Source organism: Asterias rubens, chromosome 5, assembly GCF_902459465.1.
Source record: "Asterias rubens chromosome 5, eAstRub1.3, whole genome shotgun sequence".
Lineage (NCBI taxonomy): Eukaryota > Metazoa > Echinodermata > Asteroidea > Forcipulatida > Asteriidae > Asterias > Asterias rubens.
The window spans coordinates 461,148-487,812 of record NC_047066.1 but is presented as its reverse complement, the minus strand read 5'-3'; the positions used below and the strand labels follow the sequence as shown (position 1 = coordinate 487,812).

General features: G+C 38.7%; 2 protein-coding genes across 2 annotated transcripts; one reads left to right on the top strand and one right to left on the bottom strand.

The window, feature by feature from the left end:
• Nucleotides 1-2,956: 2,956 nt before the first annotated feature.
• Nucleotides 2,957-14,934, bottom strand: LOC117290035 (carbohydrate deacetylase-like). The gene is made up of 9 exons (XM_033771268.1): nt 14,843-14,934; nt 11,801-11,890; nt 8,590-8,764; nt 7,183-7,261; nt 5,432-5,623; nt 4,893-5,032; nt 4,541-4,640; nt 3,671-3,848; nt 2,957-3,336 (listed from the first exon to the last, which is right to left on the bottom strand). Exons 1-9 carry the CDS (start codon nt 14,893-14,895, stop codon nt 3,039-3,041), a joined length of 1,305 nt encoding a protein of 434 aa, XP_033627159.1. The 5' UTR covers nt 14,896-14,934; the 3' UTR covers nt 2,957-3,038.
• A 169-nt stretch (nt 14,935-15,103) lies between these two features.
• On the top strand, nt 15,104-25,694 carry LOC117290369 (extracellular tyrosine-protein kinase PKDCC-like). The gene is made up of 5 exons (XM_033771728.1): nt 15,104-15,203; nt 16,085-16,680; nt 17,652-17,840; nt 18,799-18,994; nt 22,454-25,694. Exons 2-5 carry the CDS (start codon nt 16,180-16,182, stop codon nt 22,717-22,719), a joined length of 1,152 nt encoding a protein of 383 aa, XP_033627619.1. The 5' UTR covers nt 15,104-15,203; nt 16,085-16,179; the 3' UTR covers nt 22,720-25,694.
• The last annotated feature ends 971 nt before the right edge of the window (nt 25,695-26,665 follow it).

Sequence of the window (26,665 nt, the reverse complement as noted above, 5' to 3'; positions counted from 1 at the left end):
CCGACTTTCACGGCCAAGTCCCCCGTTAAAGCCACACCGACACCCGGCTAGAAGCGACACCGCCCGGCAAAGCTAAGCGGCCAGCCATCGATCTCAAAACACACGCTCGCTTTACGAAGTTCCGGCGCCTCGTGGTTCAAAAAGGCGGGAAAGTCAAGGAGACCTCAACCAAAGATGATTCCTGCCAGAACGAGGTGACAACAGCTTGCCACACTACGTTAACACGTCCTGCATGAGTCGACTTGGGCAGAATGGCTGACTTATCTCTAGATGGTTACTCGATGGTGTTCACTTTTCCCAGGTGGAGATCATCACGCGAACTGGGCTATTTTTAGGGGTGACAATTCTGGCTCAACCTCTAACTTGCTGATCGACATAATGTCCATTTCTGCAATATATAATTAGCATTAACATTACCTTACAGCTGCCATACTGTGCTGTTTTTAATGCAACCTTATTTGTATACCGGCCCCAAAATAATCATTACAATTTCTGAAGTGAAGGAGACAAAATATGTATGCCCATAGGAGCCTACCAAGAAAGCTACTAAATCTCTTTCCACTCTACTGCGCCAGTTCCCAGGAAATTAAACCCGTGTAATTCCCGGGGTATTTGAATCATGTCAATAATTATAGACCCAGGGTTATCTGGCTTATCCCTACTCCCATGTAAGGATAACTAATTCCCGGGACTTTACCGGGGGTTATTAATTCCAGTGTCGAAAAGTCAACCCAAATCTCTTGGGACATTCTTGACAAAATTATGTCTATATTGAGATGGGCTGAAATAAACCTAACGGCTTCAAGCAATACTGTTACGTCCATTGAAGTTCTAGGTTTCCCATCAACCCGTATACAGAACAAATAATGGTGGGGAAAGAGCGTCAAGAAATATTTTAAAAGAAAAGAGATGTATTTGAAATGAGCCAGTACGTAGAAGTTCAGGATTGTATGAACTTATTTTACGTCCAGCGTTTGATGTATTATTACGAGGAGTAGAAACGTCAATATTGCAGGTGGTTGATGTGACGTGATAACGGCCCCAGCTTGATTGACGTTTTACGGCGTCTTTGAAGTCGGTACGGCCTTAAGAATCGAAACTTCTGCTCTACTCAAGAAAAATTGATTGCTTAGACAAGGATTTCTTGCATACTGCTACATTTTAATACCAAGAGTTATGATCATAAAAATACAGTGTCTGGTTGTCTTCTGTAAAAATTAGGTTAACATTGAGTTATTAAAATATACGTTAATATTATTTGGCGTCCCTTTTCACATTTGCGTATGAAATTGATATATATTGCATACGACTCTGTAATAAGGGGTTACTTTGTCTCTGCGCCGTGTGTTGCATTTTGCACTTCAAAAAAGAGGCACGCAATCAGGCACCGACTTTATAGAGGTGCTTGTTACGCAAATTAGCTAAGCACTTAATTTGCCTAAGCACTTAATTTGCCTAACAGAAACAAATTAACCAGCCTTAATAAACAAGTGTGTAGGGATCACATATCATCAAAATTCATCTTAGATGAATTGTCATTTTTAGCAATTTGTATTGTGACGTCACACTTTTCTTGGCAGTTCAGATACATTTTTAGGATTTAAAACTTTGCACGGTGGGTGTATTTAGGTGAGGTTTGCGGTATAGCACCACGTGTAAATCTGTTTTGAGTTGTGTTTGTACAGAAAACCAGCGGTTCTTTTCAGAACCAAACCTACGCAGATTGATCAGTCTTTCCTTGCGAAATACGCTATTTATTAATAAAGTTTTTGTGACTGTATCCTTGCTTACTTTTTCTGAGCAGAAATTCATAAATAGATATTTTTTCTTTCAATTTAAGTAGGTTTATGCAATTTGACCTCCATTCATACGGGGGTAAAATCTCAGAACTTTAATAAAATACCCATTGTTGATTTAAGGTACTTAACCTCAAATCAGCTTGTTAAATGCTTTAAAATACTTAACTGTTAACGTTTGGTGATGCGCTCCGTAAGCAGACTTGTGGTCCAATTTACCTTTATATTTATAAGTACTTATACACTTAAGTAGGTATCGTTAAATGTTATATTGTCTATTACACATTTTTTACACAATACTTGTAATAGTTTTATAAAACAGCTGCGTATTGAACAATCAGATATAAGTACACTTTTTGGTTTCCTATTGACAACAAAAACAATTAATAGCACGATCAAAAAAATAGTTATTAATATTAAGCTAAATAATGTTAAATCGGTTTTTAGCACACTCACTTTAAGATTAAATCTTAACATTATAGATGTAGCGGCAATACTTGATTTACAAAAACAACAAAATAATGATGGCATCAAATAAATTAATATTAAGCCGAATGTTATATCAATTTTAGCACACTATTAACTCCAAACATAATTATAGAAATCTTAGCAATGTTAATTCTTACTGATGGTGTCACAACCAATGTTTGCAGGACAAAATGAACCAATTCAAATCTCCCTTGGACTCTCCCATCCCTTTTCCTAATTTGGCGTTTTTCATTAGAACTTTTTACTTTGTTTTGTCAATCAGAACTACACAATTCAACATTTTTACATTTTCAACCCCTACCCTGTTAGAAAATGTCCAAGAAGTCTGACAATGAACGTTTACAATTATTGAAGACAGAAAGTTTCGAACAACAGAAGATGAACAGATTGATAATATCTAAATATTGTTTTGTTTTAATTTTTATAACAGCTGCTTAAATTGTTGCTGGTATATAAATAACATTATCCACACCTGTTACATCTAGACACCTGTTTGCATCAACTGATAATTGTTTTCAATTGTACTACAATCAAGAGCAACTGTACAATTTTTGCATACGTTCGTATTTAGCTTTTGCTTTTAACTTTGAGTTTCTATGGTTGTTAAATTGAATAGTTTTTGATACCAAAATATTTTCCTGATAATTTGATTTATTTGTTGGAGTTATAAGTGTTTTCAAAATTTTAAAATATAGGAGTTGTAAATTTAAATGTTGCCAATATCTTCTTGTAATTTTTTAACACTAGAATCCACTACAAGTCTTTGAAGGATCCAAGATGAATCCCAGTTTTGGTCATGACTTCCTTCCAATATTCATCCCCAAGTATTCTCATCTCATGAGACCTATCCTCAAAACAAAAGAATTCCTCACCAATCAATCCACATCCCTGTTGACAAGGAAAACCTGGATGTACCATGAGTTCAAGGGTCACACGAGGAGAAAGGTCAGAGGTCATACAGGAGTTGAGCGTAGTCTCCAAAGCAGACGTCAGGGTAAGCAGTTTCATATCTTGTCCCATTGTACTCAACCCTAAAAATCCATCAGTAACTCTACAACAACATGAAAAATAAACACATTTTAGTTCTATTTATCAGTAGGAAACTGATTCAAAACCATCTGTCATCTCATTGAGATATTCTAGTTTAATGAGGATAAGCAAAATGGACTAGGCCAAATTTTAAATCCTGTTTGTTTTGAAGTTCCTTTGGATGGTCAACTTATGTTGTCACAAACATTAATTAATTTCTTGCATGCTTTTATTGTTGTGCCTTTTATTCGACTTGTGGTCGTTTGGGATTTGAAACAAATACAAAATCATAAAAGACAAATTTACAATGACTGTCCCTTCCCAACCAAAGTAGCCCATTCAAGTTTATTACTCACTTCAAACCTTTCTTTAAGAACAATGCTCTCGCTTCTGCTCCATCTTTCTTAACCTCACTGAAGAATTCTCGTCTATGTTGAGTCAACCAGTCACAGTTAGGCACTCCGTATTGGAGTGGTACCCTGACTGCTCCAACACCAAACTCCTTGGTTACATCAGTTAATATCTCACGTAATCCTTCAAAGGAAATTAGTCATTACTGATGTGTCTATACCGAGCAAAATATTATTTAAACACATCAAGTATCTAAAAACAAATCCACTTCTGAATCATTAAAATAATGTATGTGGATGTCTTGTACTTGACTTTGATACCTGTATACCTGTATACCTGTAGATTCGGGCTCTGCATAATGAAGGCTAAATGAAGCCTTATAAAACGCCCATCCATATTCACACAAAACTTACTGCAAAAGTACTGAATGCAATGGAAGTAGCAAAGTCAAATGTGAGAGCAGAAGAGAATGAACTTAATATTTCCATGTATCCTGTGGTGAACATCCTGCAAAACTGTACATGTCAATGTTTTTGGTGAGGTACTCATCAATGCCATTTTTGAAGATGTTAGTTGAATGAGAATGAACAACTGCAGCTGGTAGTTTGTTCCAAACATTACAGACTCTCTGTGTGAAGTTGTTCTGACGAATTCTAGTTGTACTACGTTCCTTGTTTATCTTCAGATATTGCAATTTTGTATCATATTAAATTGTTGAAAAGACCAATATTTTTTTCCCAAGTCAGAATATCTCTGTTAAAGAAATAGGAATGTGAAAACACACTAGTTGTGTCGAAACATATGTGTGTAAAGTAGTAAAAGTTCACAAAGAGGTATTGTAATTGAATTAATGCTAAGCATGTATTGTAAATTACCAGGTAGAATATGAACATGTTGGTGACCATCCACGTGGGTTGGCGCATGCCCAGTTAGCTCCTGATAGTAGGAAAATTGCGCTCTAATCTCATTCTTCAACTGGTGAAAAAGGGAAAGAGACAAATGTTGTCTGTATTACAAGGTTTTAAAAATGTTTAATTAAAATTGTTGCATAGAGAAAAAGGAAACAAAATTTAAACAAGAAACTTGAATAAAATATCCCCTCCAGGAAAAAAATTATAAAATCTTGAACACTGAGGGCGCACTTGGTCTTTCAGCTGCAAAGAATGCAAATAATTTAGCAAATGACAGCTAAAAACATTCGTTAAAACTATTTTAATTAAATCCCACCTCATCTTTGTTTATAACGCCAGATGCAAGCGCCTTTCGAAAGCCCAATTTCCCACGTAAACATCCTGCGCTCTCGTCCACTAAACTGTCACAGCGCCCTCTGTTGGTCACACTACCTTCAGTTAGATTGAGATGGAGTCCTATAAAAACAAAGTTTGGTAGTGTGGTCTTTATTATGAACGTTTACAAAGTTTATGTCATTGTTTAAAGTTAATCAATTCTTGGGGGCAAAACTCTGCTTGAAAATGAAAATCTTGAAGAATATAAGCATCAACAAAAAGGGGAAAACCAGAAATAAGTAGACAAAGCAGTCATACTGGTTCTAAAATGTTTTTTTGTTTTTTTTAAGAAAGGGAAAACAAAATACTTTCAAAAAAGTGATGGGGATGAGACAAACATTTTCTGCATTGCACAAGGAAGTGCTAACAGTTGCGAAAACAAGGTGGAAAACGCCTACATTGAACTAATGTTAAGAGTGGAATAAATCTTCAGGACGGGGGAGGGAAAGGCGGGAATTTAAGGAATTATGTCTTCCATACCTAATGGTATACCAAGCTCTTTAGCTTGTTTCACTGCATCTTTAGTTGCTCTGCCATTAACCATTAATGAAGCACTACTGATCAGACCTTTCTTATAACACTCCACAATGCCTTGGTTCCGACCAATACAATGACCAAAATCATCAGCATTTATGATCAAAAGGACTTTGGAAGGCAGAGTAGCTGTCATTTCTGTGAATATATAAGAAATAATAACTTGGACTAAATATTTAGAAATACAGGCAGGAGATTTTACTTATATACTGGGTACAAGATCTGACTAAGAATAGAACTATGGGTAGTAGATTTTACTTTACTATTAATGTTGAGTGATATTATTGTTCTATTAATGATTTTCTATAGAAGTTCTCTGTCGGTCCAAGTTTAACAAAGAATTGTTTTTTTACCCAAATAGAGCCGTTCTGTAAAACCAGCCCATCCAATGTTGAAACCGTCTACCCAATCTGTTTGTTTTACCAATTCCCAGAGTTCCTTCATAATCCCAATTAAAAACCAACCTCTATCCTAAGTAACTTTAGTTAGTATCATTGCTAATTGCTTAGTTTTGTTTGTAAAACACAGTAGTGTTGCACTCTTTTTTGTTTGATTGCTTTTGTTTTCTTAAGCACTTTGTATCGCTTTTGTTAATAGCCGCTATATAAATAAGGTTATTATTATAATTCCAGGCCAACATTATTCATGGCTGTGTATTGATGTAGTTTACATTAAACATGTTCATCAAAAACGACACACATCTCTTTATCCTAATGCGACATATAATAAAAACAAGCACGGTATATTTTGCTAGCAGGCGAGTGTAAAACATGCTTTGAAATGTTGAACATAATGAGTCCTGATGTAGTGTCCATGTCAACCAAATCCAACCATTGCCTCTTTGAAAAGTATCTTTAAAAAGAACAATATTGGCGAGTATAAAAATAAAGAGAGCCATAAGTGAAACATCAAATGCCACAATTTTTTCCACTGATAAAAAAAATGAGTACATCAATCAAAAATTATTTTCAGTTAAAAACTGTTTAAAATGAAAACCACACACGGACACGAATAAAGTCATCTAGACAATCATAAATTTCTTTTACTTACAAAACTGTTTTATTGAGTATTAACCATCAGGGACAGCACAATTATAGGTTGTTAAAATACTCTTTAGACAACCTCATTACATCAACCAAGTATATGTATTTCATTGTAGCTAAATTACTATACTTTTTGAAATAGCAGAGAATATGTTTTAAGTTCTGCAATAGTTTTGCTTTCCCATGTAAAAATGGTTGTTAAGTGTTTGTTAAAGTTTCAACCAAGTCCATGTACTTCAATGTAGCTAATGACCATGCTTACAGTTGTTGAGAAAGCAGAAACTACTTCTTTTTAGTCAAGCAAAAGGCTACATACTTTGCAGTCCCACCCCAACCCTCATGGAATAAACCCACTGACAAACCCTGGAATGTATCTCAATTGATAATGAATATTTCATTTTTGAGTGAAAAAGTAGTTCATCACCTCACTACGTGTAATTTCATTAAATTTGTACAGTACAGCCTTATAGACCTTTTTGCAAATATTCATTGAGGAAGCGCTGACTGTTAATTGAGATGCATTCTGGGCTAGGTAGGGTTCAAACTTGAGCGCTAGCTAGACCAGAATGCAACTAATTCAGCACCTAACATGCAGGCCCGAGTAATTGCGATAAAGTCCATGCACATGACATCATTTGAGTAGAGCGCCCTCACCTTGAGGTGAAGTAGGTTGTTCATTGGCCAATCCTGTGAGTTCCATTGTTTCATCACCTCTGTTGATGGTGGCATGATGCTATCAATGCATAAAACCTATTCTAAACTAAAGGAAATGGTCAAACACACTTTACTTTGCAAAGCGTTTTTCAGGTTTTTTTTAACTATATACATGTATCATTAAAGAGAAAAAAAAAGGAAATCAGCTGAAAAGTTGGATAAAACTTAATATCCATCAAAACAAGTTGTCATATTTCCTTATCTGAAAGCATCACTGATGGTTCTCATCAGTCAACTTGCCTCCTGAATAGCTGAGGGGACTCAGACTTATTAGTCAACTTGCCTCCTGAATAGCTGAGGGGACTCAGACTTATTAACAGATGCAATTTATACCCTCTAAGTTTAACAGAATAATTCTTCTTTGTTGTTTCAGTGATCAGTGTCGTCCAATACACCTCCATTGTGTCTGTGAAAACCTTGTACAGTTTTCTCCAATTGCCAACACCTTCAACAATGAGTGAGTGACTTTCCATTCCAAGTAGAGATGTAAAATAGCGATCCAGTCCAGGGTATTACAGTCAGGGGTATAGCCTTAATATGTACAAATGTTCACTTTACTGAGATTCACTGATCCTCTTGTCTTTGTGCAACAGCAACCTAGGTGGGAAATAAAAGGGGGAAGTAACAATTTTAATCAGAATTCAAGACTCGTGAGATATGGGTTTACAGCCACGACAAAACTACCACATCATCAAATTAAATATGGGTTTACAGCCACGACAAAACTACCACATCATCAAATTAAATATGGGTTTACAGCCACGACAAAACTACCACATCATCAAATTAAATATATACTCAAGCTAGATCCTAATTCAATTATTAGTATTATTTGTTTTGATGATTTTCCAATTATGGGAACTCGGCAAACTCCCACAAGGGGGTATAAACAGCAAGCTGGCAACAGCCAATCTCTCTCATACAATCATCGATGTAACGTCTATGATAATGAATTGCACAAATCAAGAAATTGTGATCCAGTACTTAGACGACAATACTTATTCTACTCATTATGAAATCATCGCTTAGCTTAGGGGATTCGAACCCACAACCATGTAACTGCAAGTCCTGCAGTCAAACCACTGAACCACAGTGAAAGAGTTTGACAATCGAGCTTAGTATTTACACACCAAAAAAACATCTTTGGTTGCTATCAGAGTATTTAAAAATCAAAGCCAGCAGTTTGCTTTTTCTATAATTCGTTAAGTTTTGATTTCACTGCTTTATTTTAACCTAGTACACTCGGTGCTTGTCTTCCTTATACACTTTTTGTCGCTTTGGTTGAATCAATAATAATAGTAATAACACGACTGCTGGAACCTTTTACTGTTTAATTGTTTTACACACCTTAAATCTTTCCTCCAGTAGTGAGATTTCACTGATGAGATCTGTAATGGCATTTGTGAAGGCTTCTTGAGGGCTGTAGTCTGGCGTTGTTTGCACTCGTAAGACAAACTTATTCTCCAAGGGGTGAGGAACCTTGTATCCAGCAAAGAGAACCTGTGGATCCTTAAGGAGTTGCCTGTAGGTGGGTCACAAGAAGGTACAATTAAATAAGAAGTTATGAGATGATTGAAAACAGAAATATGATGTAAGCTTATTGTTCAATCAGTGCTAGGCCCAGATTCCACCCACAGTGCTCTGTGTCTCAAATAAATAAAGGTCTGATAAAACATGATTGGCATGCAACATTCTCCTTATGCAATGATTCTATCACCTCAGAGAACAAAGTTACTCAATTTGAATTACTAGCTTTGAATGACCTCAGATACATTGTATCTGAGGTCTTAATCTTGAGTATCTTGAGTATCTGATCTTTAAAAATAGGATTCAAACTGCCTCTAGCTACGGGCAATCTCGGTGGTCTAGTTGGTAAGACATCCGCTGAGTGTGCAGGGCTGACACACATCAGTGTAAGGGTAAACTAGTTACTTTTGATCGATATATCATCAATTAAAGGGACACGTTGCATTGGATCAGGCGAGTTGGTCTATGAAAAGTGTTTGAATCCGTGTTTGTTTTAAAATGCATATGGGCAGAAAGATGTTTTAAAAGTAGTATATAATGATCCCCACAAGCATGCCTTGAAATTGCGTGGTCTACTTCACTCTACTTACCGGTAGAGTTGAGTTACTAATTTGCATATTCCCTATGCCGCGAGGCAGAAATGCTAAGACTTTCACACACAATAGCGCCCTCCACCGTCCTACCCATAACGCCCCGCGACATGCCCGTCACGGAGTCGTCCTCTTTTCTCTTAGCCGCGAGTGGGTGAGGTTGTGTTTTAAATCTGTTCCAACAGTTCAACCGTTGTCTAAACCTTATCCTCGCTAAGAGTGCTTAAAAAGACTAGAAAGATTGTAGAGTTTTAGTTGTTGTTGTTGTAGTGAGTTGTGAAATAAACTATAGTTTGATTTCGTTGAGAAAATAATGAGTAGCGTAAAGAAACTGGGGAGGGCTTCGACTGTCACTACTGGGGTTACGTCCGTTTCCCCGGGACAGTCGGAGCTCTCGAGGGGCTGCGCCGGCGACACTCCGTCGCCCGGCTTGCAGTCCTCCAGCCGGCCTACGCAGCCTCTGTCGGCTGCGTCGGCCGGAAGACCCACCGATCAAAGAGAGGTTGCTTACCGCTCCCCCTCCTCGGTCAGTGTGCGTGGGTCGACCCAGTCGAAGGTCAAGCGCCCCGGCAAGGCCAAGAAAGCCGGTGCCGGGGCAGCGACCAAGAGAGGTAGGGCGAAAGGTGGCTCTGGTCCGGAGCGCACCGCCCACTCTCCCAGCACCGCCTCTGGGTCTCTGAAGCCGGAGGGCATCCCCCCTCGGCACGGCTCAGAATACCCGGCCCGCACCGACACCGTGGATTCCCCCATGACGGTTGGTGACGGCCTTTTGCGAGGTTTGAAGACCCACAAGGCACCCGCCCACGCCATAGGCTGTGGGGCGCTGGCCATGGGGAGAAGGATTATGGGTGCGGAGTCGGGTACCTGGGACTCCCCCGGGATACCCCACTCACAGGGCCCACCCTCGTCTTCGGATTTCACCCGTTGCTCGGGCATCCCTGTCACTCAGGTTTCCTCAGAGAGAGCCTCGGATTCGTCCCGTGAGCGGGTACCGTACACCCAGCCCGACCAGTCCGGTCATGGCTGGGTGCACCAGAAACCGAGGCGGCGTACCGTGCACGGTCAGCCAGCCACCGGCCTCCCCTCCCAGCCACCGTCCCACGGTCACCACGCAGGAGGTTGCATGGGGTGTAATGGATCCTTTTCGGCGCTATAAGTGGTACATCGATCGCACAAAGTCACTCCGAACTGGCCACGAACAACTGTTCGTGTCCACGGTTCCACCATTCCGACCAGCATCCCGCGATACAATCGCGCGTTGGATAGTTACAGCCATACGCTCGGTGCTGGGCGGATGGCCAGCGACCGATGGTCCAGTTCATGCCCACGAGGTACGGGGAGTGTCGCCTCATGGGCTTTCTCTAAAGGGGTCTCCATGAGTGACATAACAAGGGCGGCCTCCTGGAAGAGCCCGTCCACAGTCTCTGACTGCTACCTGAAGGACGTTCTACAGGTGGATGGGAGAGCGGGTAGAGTGGTGTTGCAGGCGGCCAGCCAAGCTGCAAAGCCAGAACAAGCTCCACCTCGTCAGTCACGTGTTTAGGTGAGTTTTTCCACGGTAACACAATACTTATAATGTTTTGCTCACCCGTGGAACGACACCCCCTGTACGTTTTGGGCATGGACCACTATCGGGCCCAACGGCCGCGAAGCATTCTCTGAATTTTGGGCGCGCCGGGGTCCTACGCCCCCCTTAAGACATGCAGTAGCACCGCGTATACCCACCGCCTTTTCCTCGGTGCGAGTCTATGCAAATTAGTAATTCGACTCTACCGGTAAGTAGAGTGAAGTAGACTCCCCCCCACAGTAGTGTGGATGGGGTCTACGAACGAATACTTACCGGTAGAGTATCCCTCCCTCCTTCCCCACATACTCGGTCCTTGGGTGCTTACATTTAGTAGGGCTCATCGAAAAGAGGACGACTCCGTGACGGGCATGTCGCGGGGCGTTATGGGTAGGACGGTGGAGGGCGCTATTGTGTGTGAAAGTCTTAGCATTTCTGCCTCGCGGCATAGGGAATATGCAAATTAGTAATTCGACTCTACCGGTAAGTATTCGTTCGTAGACCCCATCCACACTACTGTGGGGGGGGGGAGTTTTCCATACGTCGTGAACTAAAATGGCACGCCATTTTGTGGAGTCAAGTTTTTTACTCCATAAAATGGCCAACCGTTTTAGTTCGCAAAGTTATAGGAAAACCATGCAATTTCAAGGCATGTTTGTGTGGTTCATTATATTCTACCTTTCAAACATCTTTCTAACCATATGCGTTTCATAACAAACAGTTTCAAATGCTCTTCATAGCCCAACTCGCCCGATCCAAGGCAACATGTCCCTTTAATAACTGATAGCTTTTGTGAATTCAACAAATCTGCAGACGAATTTTGAGAAAGGCGGACTGGAATCACTGGATTGAATGATTGATTTGTGGGGATACTTACTGACGCAGCATGTTTCCCAGTGTATGGTCTTCTTTATTCACATGAAATATTGCTGCATTGGGAACCTTTGTATCCTTCTCGATGGTGATTCTGAAATTCAAACAGTAAACAATGTTTAAAGGTGTTTTACAATCTTTTATCCATTAGAAAAAAATGTTAAGTTTGAGCTAAAGTCTGTCATTTTATACTCGTTGCATAGTCCTAATTATAGAAAAGTGATGGATTGATGGATTCTGATATAGAAATACTTCAACTACAGCCCGTTAGTGTTGTAATCAACTCATCATATGACATTTGAACTAAATAAAACATCTACAGATTTGTTTTTAATTGCTTTAAACCAACCTAATTTCAAAACATAAAATTTGTTTTAATTATTATAAAATAAACAGCAGCCACTCACACATTAAAAAGCCATGGTAACAGAGATCCAGCAGTAACATACTTGAAGCAGAAACGCAAAGAATCGCCAAAGTGCATTGAATTGGTTCAAGAGTAACAATGGATTGCTGGTTAGCGTTGGATCAAGTTTGCATGGGGCGTGGGTGGGGGGGGGGGAGAGACGTGGGGGAGAGAGAGGGGCAGTAGGGAGAGGTAACTCATACCACAATGAAAAGCACCATATATTACAAGAAACTGCATTTTTGTAATAACTTAAATTGTTTGCACTATTAAAGGGTGAATTTGATGCAATTAGTTTTAAAGATTTTAACAATGCATCTGCTTAGATCCACCAAATAATAGGCATCAATGTCACATTGTAATGGCACGTTGCAAACACAACTATTTTTACTTTTTAAAAAGAAGCAGACTGCTGCAGTACTTAATTCAACTGGAGACTAAGACACCTTTTTCTTAAAAATTGTTTTCTCAATAACCAGTTTCAAGTATTATGAATGGATTCATTAGATCTTGATGATAAAAGATTTGAAGATCAAATACTTTGGTTTTTGTTCTTTTAGAAATGTGACATGATTTTTGACAGAGGTACAAAATAGGCAAAGCTGGTGACTAGCCAGCACACCTGCAACCTATACTAATAGGGCCTGCATCCCAACATTGGGAGATTGATTGTAGAACTGATCCAGATCCAGACTATAGTCTGTCAACATTCGACGAAAATGCACTTAATAAGCTGTCTTATAACCCTCCTGTCACCGACCGCCAGGAGGATGGAGGGTTACGAATATTGCAACTAGGGAAGTATCACCATCTGAGTGAGACATGAATGTAAGACATGGAAGATAAATAGTTTAAATTGTTTTTTAAAAAGAAAACTTGGGTACCGAAGTAACATTAGGCCAAATAAATAAATAAAAACAGTTGATCGTCCGGATTTTAAAAAAAAAGAGAAGGATGAGGGCCTTACTATTTACTTTTTATTTTTCAAGATGGCCGCTTAGTATTTCAAATCAAACAGGCCACCAATTCTTCACTTTGAACCCATTGCAAACTTATTTTATACCTATTTGTTGCATGAGGACCTGTGTTAACACTATTACTGTATAGTATTAACAGGGTCGGATTTGTAAAAAGGTTTGCTGGTAGGCATTCACTATTTTTGTTTTATGAAACAGACGGTTACACATGTTCGAGAGCATCACGTTAGATCAGAAATTATTGTTGTTGTTTTTTTTCACAAAAATCAAAAAATAACAATTGGTAAAAAAAAAGGATGCGACCCCCAAAAAGGATGCGGGCGGGGACGATCAACTGTTTTTTGGGGGTTTTTTTTGCCTTACTAACATTTCGATATGAAAAGGGAAGGAGACAAGAAAAAAGGACACTTGACTTGAGAGTGTTGGGTTTGGGGTGTTGACAATCTGAATTGAAATTAAGAATTTTTGAAGAAAAAAAACAGTCCTCCTATATCACCACCTCCATGATCATGGACATGGTGAGACCGAGTGTTCATGATGGAGGAAGCACCTCCATGATCATGGACATGGTGAGACCGAGTGTTCATGATGGAGGAAGCACCTCCATGATCATGGACATGGTGAGACCGAGTGTTCATGATGGAGGAAGCACCTCCATGATCATGGACATGGTGAGACCGAGTGTTCATGATGGAGGAAGCACCTCCATGATCATGGACATGGTGAGACCGAGTGTTCATGATGGAGGAAGCACCTCCATGATCATGGACATGGTGAGACCGAGTGTTCATGATGGAGGAAGCACCTCCATGATCATGGACATGGTGAGACCGAGTGTTCATGATGGAGGAAGCACCTCCATGATCATGGACATGGTGAGACCGAGTGTTCATGATGGAGGAAGCACCTCCATGATCATGGACATGGTGAGACCGAGTGTTCATGATGGAGGAAGCACCTCCATGATCATGGACATGGTGAGACCGAGTGTTCATGATGGAGGAAGCACCTCCATGATCATGGACATGGTGAGACCGAGTGTTCATGATGGAGGAAGCACCTCCATGATCATGGACATGGTGAGACCGAGTGTTCATGATGGAGGAAGGAAATATTTGTACAAGGCCAGTGCCCAATTTCATAAAGCCTGTAAGTTATTGCGATAACTTAACCCTCCGGAAGGTCGGAGGGTTAAGAGATCGGTTCGGGTGGCAAGTTACAATCTGGTCCAACAACAAGTACAATTTCGACAGTCAGTCACCAGATTTGCCTTATTTTTACCACTTTCAATTTTTTCATGACTTTCGAAAATTATGACACAAATTCTGTAACTGTGCATACAAGATACAGGCTTTAATGAAATTGGGCCCAGGAAGGATTGTTTGTAGACTGAGATTTTTTAGGTTTATAACTTATAAGCGACAGAAGGTTTGAGGTCATTGAGGGCGCTGTTGTAATTTGTATGTTTATGTGAGACGGAATCGTGAAACGCTACGTTACTGTCGGAAATAGGCGTAAACCGGTTAAGATGTCTCTATCGAAGAGTGTGTGCAGAAAAAGGATTACTTTTAAACACTGTCAAAAGGAGATTCTCCAATCAACATATTTTAACACTTATTATCAGGTAAAATTATCTCAATTACTAAGATATGTAAATTCTTACTTTTTGTCACCTTCGTAGAGAATAAAAGACTCAAATGTCGGCGGCGCGTTCATTTTTCACGTCCGAAGTCCAAAATCCTTCAGATATCTGAATCCCAGACTACCATTTGTAATTTCTCTACAGTAATATAACAAAATGGTAAGGTACCAGTCTACAATTGTCACCTCGTTTTCAATTTCATGAGGAACGGTCGATTCGACGCCCAAATGTTGTTGTCCTGGAACCAAGGTTGAGAGAAGTTATGAAAACGTTGTTGTTTTGTCACATCGAATCGAAGTCAGCAGAAATAAATTGAAGTTGCAGGTGCACAGTGTGACTGGCCAGAGCAGAAAGAAAGACAAACAACTTTCCTTTATTAAAGGTATGGACTCTATCAAGTACTTGGTCTACATTTAGAAGTGTGTGTCTATTCTGGGCCTGTAAACAAAAAAGTAAACAAAGCATAACCCGTATGGGTTATGCTTTGTTTACTTATGGCATGAGGCATAAGCAAAGTCTTGTTTTGCCATGAATGAATGGATTTCGTATGAATTGAATGCATCAGCTCTCTAGATTGTTTCCCCAGGGACCACCCACACGACTCAATACACGGGTGGGTCCTTTCTCTATGAATGTACCCTGTACTGTAGAGTGTTCTGCTGTTGTATTCGTTGAGTAGTTACGTAACTTACAGTGTGGATTTGTGTAGGTTTTTTCCAATAAATTCAATGGATAAATTAAATGATTACGGTACAAACTTGCTTGGAAAATACTGCACTGGAGTAGAGGGATCACTTATGTTTACTTGGGACACAACTTTTAATTGAAATAGTTTTGTCAGAATTGGATGAGACAAAAACATGAATTTTTAAAACTAAATCAACAAATTTATACTAGAAAGAAATAATAAACACAGGGTGTAACTACAAGAAACACATTGTTACTTGAATTGAATGATGACATCTTAAAAAAATTACATCATGGTCAAAGAAACATTTTCTGCATTAGATTCCCATGGAATGATAATTTTTTCATTTAGTTTTTTAAAAATCATTTGGAAATTAAAGTGAAAGCTTTCAATGTTTGTTAAGTGTTAAATCACTTTCTAAAGCAGAAGTTTATTGCTCATTTGAACAGGTACTCGTCACTCGTTGTTTATTTTGCTGACTGGGTGATTACTGACATTACAATGTAAACACATTCATGATTTCTTATATGCAATGATTTTACATTTAAATGTTCCAATTGTTTCTTTTCAAACAGAACCATGTATCTTCAGCCCAGAAGTGTCCTCTCTTGGAGAGTCGCAGTCCATAGAGCATAAACCATACATTGCTCAATTTACTGACAGCTCAAATATGCGGACTTTATTTCTCAGCCCCAAGCTGAGATGGGTCTTTCTGCTCATCCTGACTCTCTCTCCAATTCTCTTAGTCTTCCTCTCATTTTCAAATACTGCCTCCTTGAAAGATGAATTTGATCAGACATCTAACGACAGAGTCCAACAGCTAGAAGAGGCGGTAGAAGAGCTTCAAAAACAACTTGTTGAAGAGAAGGACTTGGAAAAAGACTTAACAGATACTTTAAAGAAATATAAGAAGATTATCATCAAGAGAAGTAAAGCCCCTGCTCCGGCTCCGACCTATGAGGGAAAGATTCTTGACTGCCAAGAAATTGACCGAATTAAGATCACACAGAATATTGCACAGGGTTACAGTAAAGTTGTGCAAGAAGGACAACTTGGAGATAAGTACTATGCAGTCAAGAGTGCAAGCTATGAAGTGAAGAATGTTAAAGACTGTGTGAATAGCGGAAAATACAAGAAACGAGAAGACTGCTTCATTCTTGGATCATACCAGGTAGAGACAATTTAAAGTCTTAATCAATCTAATGAGTAGAAGACGGTAATTAAGTGACTGGGATCAAAGTGTTGGTGCTATCCCGTCCAGCAAACTTAGCTCAAAGCAGTTGACTGCAACATATGTGAATTTATGACTCGTGAAAGGCTTGGAATGAGCCCATCAATAAATTAAATTATAACACACCTCTTGCTTGTTCTGTATTCTGGTTGGCTGAAACACGGTCACGTTGGGTGAACTAATATAGTCTAGTGTTCGCGCGCGCCTGTTTTAAAGGAATACTGCCCGCTGGGCACTAGTCTTTGAAAATAGTGCCTGGTTACAGCGCCCTCTCTTGACGTGAACCATGAACAGCAACTACAAAACTTCCTTTCTTTTCCATATTTCTGTTTTTATTTCACATTTAAGACTGAGGTGTGTTATAAAACACATTGACTGGCATAATTCGGTAACTAGTGTACGTCTATTCCCCCTCGGGCCTGTGAGTGACCAGAGTCACTATAAATAAGTCCCTCACTGGAATATATCTACACTATTTACCTCATTGCCAGTCAATATGTGTATACTATTACCAGAGTAAAAGAAGTATCATTTTAAACATTGGAAATCAGCTAAAGTAATTGTGCAATGTACCATACAAGTACTTGTTTGTTTATTAGCTGTTGACTCTTTTTTGTCCATCAGTTTCCATGTACAATGTACGCTGGTTGCAACTAGGTCTCTGTGAGTCATTTGTATCAACCATGTGTTTTCAAGTGTAATTGATTGGTCTTAATCTTTAGTCTAAAAGTCTTTTAACAACACTTCAATTGACTATGATGTTCAATTACCTAAGTCCACACATCACATGTATATTTGATATTTTATTCATCTTATTTATAAAAAAACACAACCAAATTTATGACACATTTGTTTAAATGAGTCATTTCCTCTCAATTGCTCATCTTTGATCTTTACTCTTTGTCATCTAGGTTCTTAAAGAAGCCATGATGCTGAGACAGCTTCAACATCCAAACATTGTCCGCCTCTTGGGTCTGTGTGTTCGGAGTGAGAACAGTAGTCCATTGATCCATGAGAGAGGAGTGACGGTGGTGGAGGAGCTTGGTACTCCTGTACTCCTTCATATCTTGGGGGAAATGATCTTCCGTTCTAAAGTAGAGGTGAGATAAGAATACCCAGCGCTTGGCCAGCAACCATAGTGAAGGTGTTTCATGAGAAGCACTTTGCTAAGGTAGCATGAACTACTACAAACCATCATGAGTTGCACTGTACTTGTAATGTCATTGAATTTCCATTTTCTAGTATTTATATTGTACCATATAGGCCTACATGATACACATTTTAATAGCTGTTTTAATGCTGGGCACCTTTTGAAAATCAGTGTTCTCACTTAAAGGTTTCACCAGGGTAAACAAGAAATAACTAAATAAAATGCTATAGATACAATGTAGCACTTGTATTTATAATGAGTCTATTATTTGCATAGATTGTTATAAATGTTTTGCTACAGTGCTCTTTACAATGCCAAGCCCAATGATGGAATGTAAATCCAAATGTAACAAAGCTCTGATTCATGAACTGTGAACATCTTGGGATTCTACTTGACATCACACTGTCATGTTACTTTGTGGTAATGAAGACTGATCAAGTAACTGGTTCATCTTAGATGATTCATAGCTCGTTGTAGCATTCAAGGTAGGGTCATAGACTGGTTGCTGTCAAGTGCTGATTTATTGACAAAATTAGAATAAAAGAAAGTTCAAAAGTCACTTTTAAGAATGTGTCAGCTAAATACAGCGTTCTGCCTTTGAGACCAATGTAAATCAATCATGATTAAAATTCTATAGTGTGGAGTTACTTTAGAATCTAGATGAATGGATTGATTGACTGTCCTAAAATACGATCAAAAGGCAAAGGATTCTATTGAATTAAATTATATTTAACTTTTATATTAGGCTGAGAAAAATGGCTCTGATTTGAAAGTTGAATGACTCTAAAAATCTAATAATCTTTCTACTATGCATTCATGTTCTTAGAAGTTTGTAAGTTAAGTTGCCCTTTAGGTCTGTTCATACAACAATGCTAAATTATGATTGTAGAATGTGTTTTTTGTTTCAGGTGTGCCTTGACTTAGCCAGGTTGTTACACTACCTAGTAGACACTCCTTTGGGTAGTGTTGCTATAACAGACTGGAGGGATGAGCAATTTGTGCTTGTTGCTGGTGAGATGAAACTAGCCGATGTAGATGGATTAAACAGTAAAGAACCGCCATGTGATAAAGATATGAAGTGTCTTATCAATGATTTGCCATCCGGTGAGTAGATGGCTCTATTGTTTGCTCTGTTGTTCTTCTTAGAATTGGGTGTCATGGCTGAGTGGTTTAGAGCATCAAATTCAAGTTCTGGTGGTTAAGTCAAAGTTTTCGGTCAGTTTTCAGTTATTTCAAGTTTCGGTCATGACACTTGTGCCCTTGAGCAAGATGCTTAACTATAATTACGTCTCTTCATCAAGGGCTGTAAATTGTACTGGCAAGGGAAGAGGTTGATGGCAGCCCAGGGCTATATATAGGCTTACTTCCCAGGGAGCTAAAAAAAAAAAAGATAACAGGAAAGTTTTTGGCCAAATGACTAGGGCACTAATGTAAATTACAATGATACGGTTATTGTAAAGTGCTCTACATGTATATAAGAACTAGCTATTGTTATTATTATAGAGGGAGGTACAATTAGTTGGATTTTGATAAAGTCTTGTACTTGACTTGCTTGATCACAAGTTAGCGCTTACAATAGAATTCCTCAGACTATAGAGCCAGTTGCTATGAAAAATGGTTCCGGCAAGCTTTTGCATAGCAACCTCCAGATGAGCAGATCCTGGTATCATTGTGCCAAACATGTTCATTCAGAATCCTGTATGGGTGTTTACCATCTCTTGCATAATTGCGCAAAAGCTTGCCCAAATCATGTGACATAGCAACTGTCTCTATAGTCTGAGGAATTCAAATTGTATGAGACAAGATATAAATTCATCACAATTGCTTATTGACTTTCAATGAAGACGTTGATTTCTTCGGACATGAATAATGAATGAATTTTCGGCTTCTTAATAATAATAATAGTGGCAATTTATAATGCGCCATGTCTGTCTAAAAGACACTCCTGGCGCAGGAGAGATGCCGAAGCCAGAATGCAAAGAATATAGTTAAGCACACAAATAAGTTTTCAAATGGGTTTTGAAGCTGGAATATGTAGTGAGTTGTCGGAGTTTAGGGGGGAGTTCGTTCCATAGTGATGGGCCAGAGTGTGAGAAGGAGCGGGCTCCCCATGAATGGCGTGTGAGTGGAATGTTTAGAAGTTTGGTGGATGATGATCTGAGGTGCCTGGGTGGAGCATGAAGATGTAGCAGGTTCTGGATGTATGTTGATGCCGTGTCCTGGAGAGACTGATACACAAGAAGGAGAATTTTGAAGTGGATGCGCTTTTGAACCGGGAGCCAGTGCAGGGCCTTGAGGATTGGAGGGATGTGTGTTGATCTTTTAGTAAGGGTGACAAGTCGGGCGGCTGAATTTTGGAGTCGTTGGAGACGCTTTATCTGATACTCTGGCATATTGCTGAGAATGGCATTGCAGAAGTCAAGTCGTGATGTTATGAGAGAATGCACAACCTGCTCTGTAGCTTTGCGAGAGAGGAACTTTCAAATGTGGGAGAGGTTGCGAAGCTGGTACCTGACAGATTTAGCGATATGTGATATGTTGTTGTTGAACGTCATAGTAGAGTCGAAGACTACTCCAAGATTCCTGCATTTGTGTTTCGGACTGTGGTTTGCTTCGTCAGTCGTGAAGACAGGCTCAGTGACCTTGTTGAGCATCCCCTTCGAGCCTAACAGCATGAACTCCGTCTTGAGCCCATTGAGTTTAAGATTGTTGCGTGACATCCAAATTTTAATTTCAGCTAGGCATTCCTCTAAACGTCTGAGAACAGAAAGAAGATTCGCATCTGACGGAGGAAAGGAAATAAAAAGCTGGATGTCATCAGCGTAAAAGTGGTACTGAACGGTGTGCTTGCAGATGAGCTCTCCAAGGGGTTGGGTATATACAGAAAACAGCAACGGGCCACACACAGAGCCTTGAGGGACTCCATGTGTCAGAGGTGTTGGCTCTGATTTGACTCCATCAATGGACACAGACTGGGAGCGATTACTAAGGTAAGACGAGAACCACCGAATGGCATTAGAAGTTACTCCAAAGGTTTGAAGGCGCTCAATCAAAGTTGTGTGACAGACTGTATCAAAAGCCGAGGAAACATCAAGCAAAACCAGAGCCGTCAGGTTACCATTGTCCATCTGCTGTAGTATATGGTCTGTCAAACTCACAAGAAGGGTTTCAACACTGTGATTGCTCCTATATGCAGACTGGTGACTATCTAGTATGTTGTTATCAGACAGATGCTCTGTGAGCCTGGAGAATGCAGCCCTCTCCATAACCTTGGAGAGGAAAGGGAGATTTGATACCGGTCGATAGTTTTGCAATGAGTTTATGTCCAAGCCATTCTTCTTCAACACAGGTCGGACATTAGCGTGCTTCAGAGTATTGGGGAATTGTCCACTTTGAAAGCTGGAATTTATTATGTTGGTGATGGCTGGAACCATAACTGGCAAACATTTCTTAAGCAGATGGGTAGGCAATGGATCAAGGTGGCAAGACTTAGTGGGAGATTTGTTGATGATCAACCGGACCTCAGTAGATGTGATTGGGCGTAGATTGTCCAGAGCTGCTGCTGTGACCGGGGTTGAAGAGTGGACAGCTTCTCCTCTCTGTTTATCTAGGCTAGTACAAATCGCTTCCACTTTGCTCCGATAAAACTGACTGAATCTGTCCGAGAGTTGCTGTTTGCTTATGTGATCAGGCAAAGGTGTGTCAGACTTGCGATTCAAGAGATTATTTGTTATTGAAAACAATTTCCTTGAGTCACCACAGCAGTCGTCCACGAGGTTATTGTAGTAGGAGATCTTAGCTGATCGTATGAGAGACTGGACCGTCTGACGTTGAGAAATGTAGAGTTGACGATGGATTTCAAGATTTGATGAACGCCATTGTCTTTCCTTTTGTTTACGAATTCTTTTCTCCCGTGCTATCTCACCATTGTACCACTGTGTATTCGTTCTGATTCTTAATGTTCTCGTGGTTAAAGGAGCATGATGGTTTAGGACTTCTGTGATACTTGAGTTGTATTTGGTAACCGCAGTGTCAGGTTCATCCGTACTGCAGCTGTCAACCAAGGATTTCTGCTCCAGATCACGGATGAAACACAGAGGATCTATCGCACCCACATTCCTTGAAGATAGTTTCTTCAAGTTTGCTCTTGGTTTGGTGAGGTTGAAGTTAAATAAGGTAAAAGTTTGAACAAATCTTAGTTGAAATTTTAGTTTGCATTGTAGAGAAGCTTTGTACCTAGGATGACAGTGCAGTGCAATGGAAACTGGTGTCCTGCCAGAGCTAATCTCAACCCTGATTTTTCACAGAAGAGATTTAATTCACATGGTTACTACTCCTTCATTGTAAACCTTACCTACTCGGTTCTTAAGTTGAGTAATAGAATAATTGTTACAGACTGCTTACCAAACCAAAAGGGCCAATGGTAGAAATGCAAAAAAAAATTGTCAATAGCCTGATATTTTGACCTTAGCAGAGTCTTTCTTAAAGGCTAAATCAACACAATTCTTACTTTAAAAACAAGATGTCAAATGTCACTTATTTGTCTTCTTGTTTCTGTTTTAGGTTTGAAGTGTGCCCAGAATATGGAATGTCCAGGCACCAATGCTAAGACCAACCTCCTCCATGCTCGCACTCACTTCCTTCAACCACTGCTTGGGTCAGGCATTCCCATAGAGTTCTTCAAACACACATCCAATCTTCTACAGGATCTTGACAAAGCCAACTTAGATGCTGAGGATCTTGTGGAGCGACTGGAGGACTTGATGAAGTTTATTGATAGCTACACTCAACCCCCACCACTTGATATAGCTAAAGATTATCAGTATTGATTCAAGGTTGGTGTCGTCCACTGTACGTTTATCATGGAACTGCCGCAGTAAGGTATGATGTAGCTAAAGCGAGGCTGGAAGTGGAAAGGGAAGTAGTCTGGTTCCCTTTTATAGACTCGTTATGCTAATTGTTAACGGATACAAGGAATGAGACGGCAATGGCAGCATCGTGATAAATGTTCACTTACAGCAGTTGCATAATAAATATATTTCTGAGCAAAAATATGAGTTGAAAATCTCAACACATATGTTGCTGGCAAATCTCAATTTTTTTACAAAATCATAAATAGGAACATATGTATTTAAACTGTTCATCACAACCAGCCTATGCAATGAAACCACTTCAGTATGTCTCAGTATCAATCCATTCACATTATATTCATGGCCAATCATGATGTGTTGAACATGAAGCTCATTTCGTGTTTTTCTTGACAATGCTTGCAATTTGCTCAATCTTTACCCACAATGTACTACCTAAAATGTACACAGTGTCAGTTTGTGAATTTTGTCTTTGCAGTAGGTTACTCTGTTCTTCCAGTTGGAGTTAGAATCATATAGAGATGCCACAAAATGCTGCATCAGCTTTTGCATCCATTCCCCATACTGCAGTGTTTTGGGGTATGAAGCTTACAACACAGTTAGCTTCAAGCCTTACATACAATGTACACAGTGTCAGTTTATGAGAGGTGTCTAATTACATTATGTTACTTTGTTCAAGATTCCAGTTTGAGTTAAAATATGAAGATGCCACAAAATGCTGCATCAGCTTTTGCATCCCTTCACCATACTGCAGTGTTTTGGGGTATGAAGCTTACAACACAGTTAGCCTCAAACCTTACACGGTACACAGTGTCAGTTTATGAGAGGTGTCTAATTACAATATGTGTTGCTTTGTTCTTCTAGTTTGAGTTAGTAAAACAAAGATGCCGCAAAATGCTGCATCAGCTTTTGCACCATTCACCATACTGCAGTGTTTTGGGGTAAATGAAGCTTACATCACAATTTGGCACAAACTATACAGGGTCAAACAATTATAAGTGTATATTATTTTTAATAGTTTATTTTTGCTGTATGAAAACCTAAAAATTCTTTTATTCCCACCAAGTGATGTATATTTCCAGAATGCTTTAAAATTTACTAATTTGTTGTATTCATTTTGAAAACTACACTGCCATATTTTACTTGGTTCGAAACCCATGAGGGCTTCATTGTAGTCTGGTATCTAGGATAGATAGCATGAGCAAATTGCCCAGTAGAGGCATGGAGGTGGTAGAGGCAAGTACATAGACATCCCATAGTTGTTATGATGTTAGTTTGGACATTAAAGTGTAGATTGTGGACTTTGTGTGTGTCATAGTTGATGACAACATCAATGTCTTGTATGGATACACACTATGAACTAAAGGCCTGAGATTTGGGTCTTGAAAGGGCGGTTGCAGCGAAGTTGTTTTTCTATTTTTCTATTCAGTGCATCCCGGTGAGGTAATGTACTTTTCTACTTCAAAGGGCACCAAGGGATTGACCAGGGGGCAAAGAGCCAATTGCTTCTGTTGCTCTGAGAAGTATCAGGCCTGAACTTGACCCTTGACCCTTAGCCATAACAGTCAAGACCATTTATGATGACCTATTACACATCCACATTAATAATAGAATATTTCAAGGTGATTTATTATTTTGTTTAAAAAAAGCAAATTAAGTTCTTCATTTCAACCTAAATCATGAACAGCCAAAATACTGAAAACTAAACCTGAGGTGTGGGAATTTTAATCATATAATTTGGAACAGTGGAACAGAAATATTCACATCATTAATTAAACTTGTAGGCCAATTACATACTAATAAATGGCATTGGCAAGCACAACATAAAGCAAAGGGGCCATACACGAAGTTGTTGAGCTGTTATTTTTTTTTATTCTTGATTTTGTTGGGCAATTACAATACAAAATCTATAATGTCTCATATGCCCAATGTAGTGTCTTGCGCGCCAGGAAGTGCCCTGGATTGCACCAAGTCACTCATTTGTAAACAAAGTGTCACAGTCTACAATATATAGAGTCTTAAATAAAGCTAGATAAAATAAAAGAAAACTACTAGATTAGCAGCTTCTTTCAGTTTATAAGATAATGTTATCATGCAAACCCTTAAAAGAATATGCAACAATGTTTCCATAATAAATCATTCATAAATCAATGTAGAGGTGATTAACATGATGTGTTTCGATTTTTAGAGAATTCTTTATAAAAATTATTTTGAAATAAGGCTATAACAAATTTTATAAAACAGATCATATTTTATCAATTAACCACAGATCAGTGCCAAATAATCTGCCCATGCTTTGTACAGTTTTTTTTAATAACAACATTTTAAGGAATCAAATATTATAATTAATAACATCATTAACTTCGTATTTGCAAAAATTGATTTGGTTTAATTTAATTGTTGGTTTGGATGCACTGTTATTACTTTTTACATTTTGTGAATTCATTTTATGAAGACTGCAGCTTCGTTTTTTATTTTATTTGATTGATGTTGGTATAAAGATATATTATTATTATTATTCATAAATTTAACTTTGAACGCAATGCACTTACAGTTTTATTAGTCGATGTTTTCAATACTTTTTACATTTTATTCTTTTTCAAGTTATGTTATGAACCATTGAAGTTTTTTTAACTAAACTTTGTTTTGTTGTATGTGTTTGTTTTGTATTCACTTTGCAGTTGTTCACCCACCTACCCTTGCTATACTAATCATATCATTGGTCAAATATCTAATCATTTATTGTGTTACGTAAAGGCACTGGACACCTGCATTAAATAACAAACCTGTGAAACTTTTACTCAATTGGTAATCAAAGTTGCAAGGGAATAATAAAAGCTCTGTGTGTTTTCGGATGCATGATAAAAGGCTTCAGCTGCAGTCTTTTTTTTATTTGTTTGAGAAATTACCTCATTCTCAAAAACTATGCGCAATGTTTTATACTATCACCAGCTCTCCTTTGCTCATTATCAAGTAAGCTTTTATGCTAACGTCTATTTTGAGTAATTACCAATAGTATCTTTATCCTTATCAAACACAGGCATCATCATCTTCATTATTTGTTTTGCTTTCTGATTCTAAACAAACTTGTTTTGAATCCCAGGATATTGGCTTTAGTGTATCATAGTGACCACATGAAGATTTATCCATCAATCCAAACCCTACTGCTGTAATTGCTATAACTGCACTCATTACGTGAGACAAAGTTAATCTCTCAACTTCTTAACATTTTCTTGTTTTTCCTTGTGTTTTTCTCTTTGCCAAAACTTGCCTAAAAATAATAATTTCTTTGTTCTAATTGATTAAAATGTTCAATAATGTGTAAACAAAATAAACTTCCTTTTTGTAACGAACTTTCAATTTATAGGGCCTAATGGTATTAATTATGTTAATTAACTTTTAATCCATTGATAAGTAGCGGTTAAATTGGTCCAAGTAAAAAGAAATTATTTTCAAGATTTTGATAAAAATGGTTTCTAATAATCAGATTTTATTACATAATTTTAAATTGTATATTCTTTTAAAAAGTTTGTATCAATATTTTGTGTTAATTGATTATAATAAAAAATACCAAATTACAAACATTATTCAAAATTGTTTGCATCTGTCTTGTTCTTCAAAAATGTTCAAATTTAACCATAGCCTGGTGGCTGACCCTGACTGCGTGGCATTCCATCCTTTATGCAGGTGTGCTAATGCGTGAAATAAATTGAGGACGCCTGGAACCAAGATATCCTTTATCATGCAAATAATTTTTTTGCGATTAGCCGAATAATATTTACGTGCCAAGAGACGCGCTAATGGCGGATTTGCTGATGGATAAATGAAGGGTCAACCATTAGCAGTGCAGGAAGGAACCCAAGCACAGATTGGTTCCATTTCCTCCAGGCACCAACTTGGTAACAAA

Excerpts from the sequence above, each read along its gene's own strand:
- LOC117290369 (XM_033771728.1), top strand. The coding sequence starts at position 16,180 with ATGCGGACTTTATTTCTCAGCCCCAAGCTGAGATGGGTCTTTCTGCTC. Across the intron at positions 16,681-17,651 it reads TCATTCTTGGATCATACCAG|GTTCTTAAAGAAGCCATGAT; the intron begins GTAGAGACAATT and ends TTTGTCATCTAG. Across the intron at positions 17,841-18,798 it reads TCTTCCGTTCTAAAGTAGAG|GTGTGCCTTGACTTAGCCAG; the intron begins GTGAGATAAGAA and ends TTTTTGTTTCAG.
- LOC117290035 (XM_033771268.1), bottom strand. The coding sequence starts at position 14,895 with ATGAACGCGCCGCCGACATTTGAGTCTTTTATTCTCTACGAAGGTGAC. Across the intron at positions 11,891-14,842 it reads CTCTACGAAGGTGACAAAAA|AATCACCATCGAGAAGGATA; the intron begins GTAAGAATTTAC and ends TTTGAATTTCAG. Across the intron at positions 3,337-3,670 it reads TTCTTAAAGAAAGGTTTGAA|AGTTACTGATGGATTTTTAG; the intron begins GTGAGTAATAAA and ends ATGTTGTTGTAG.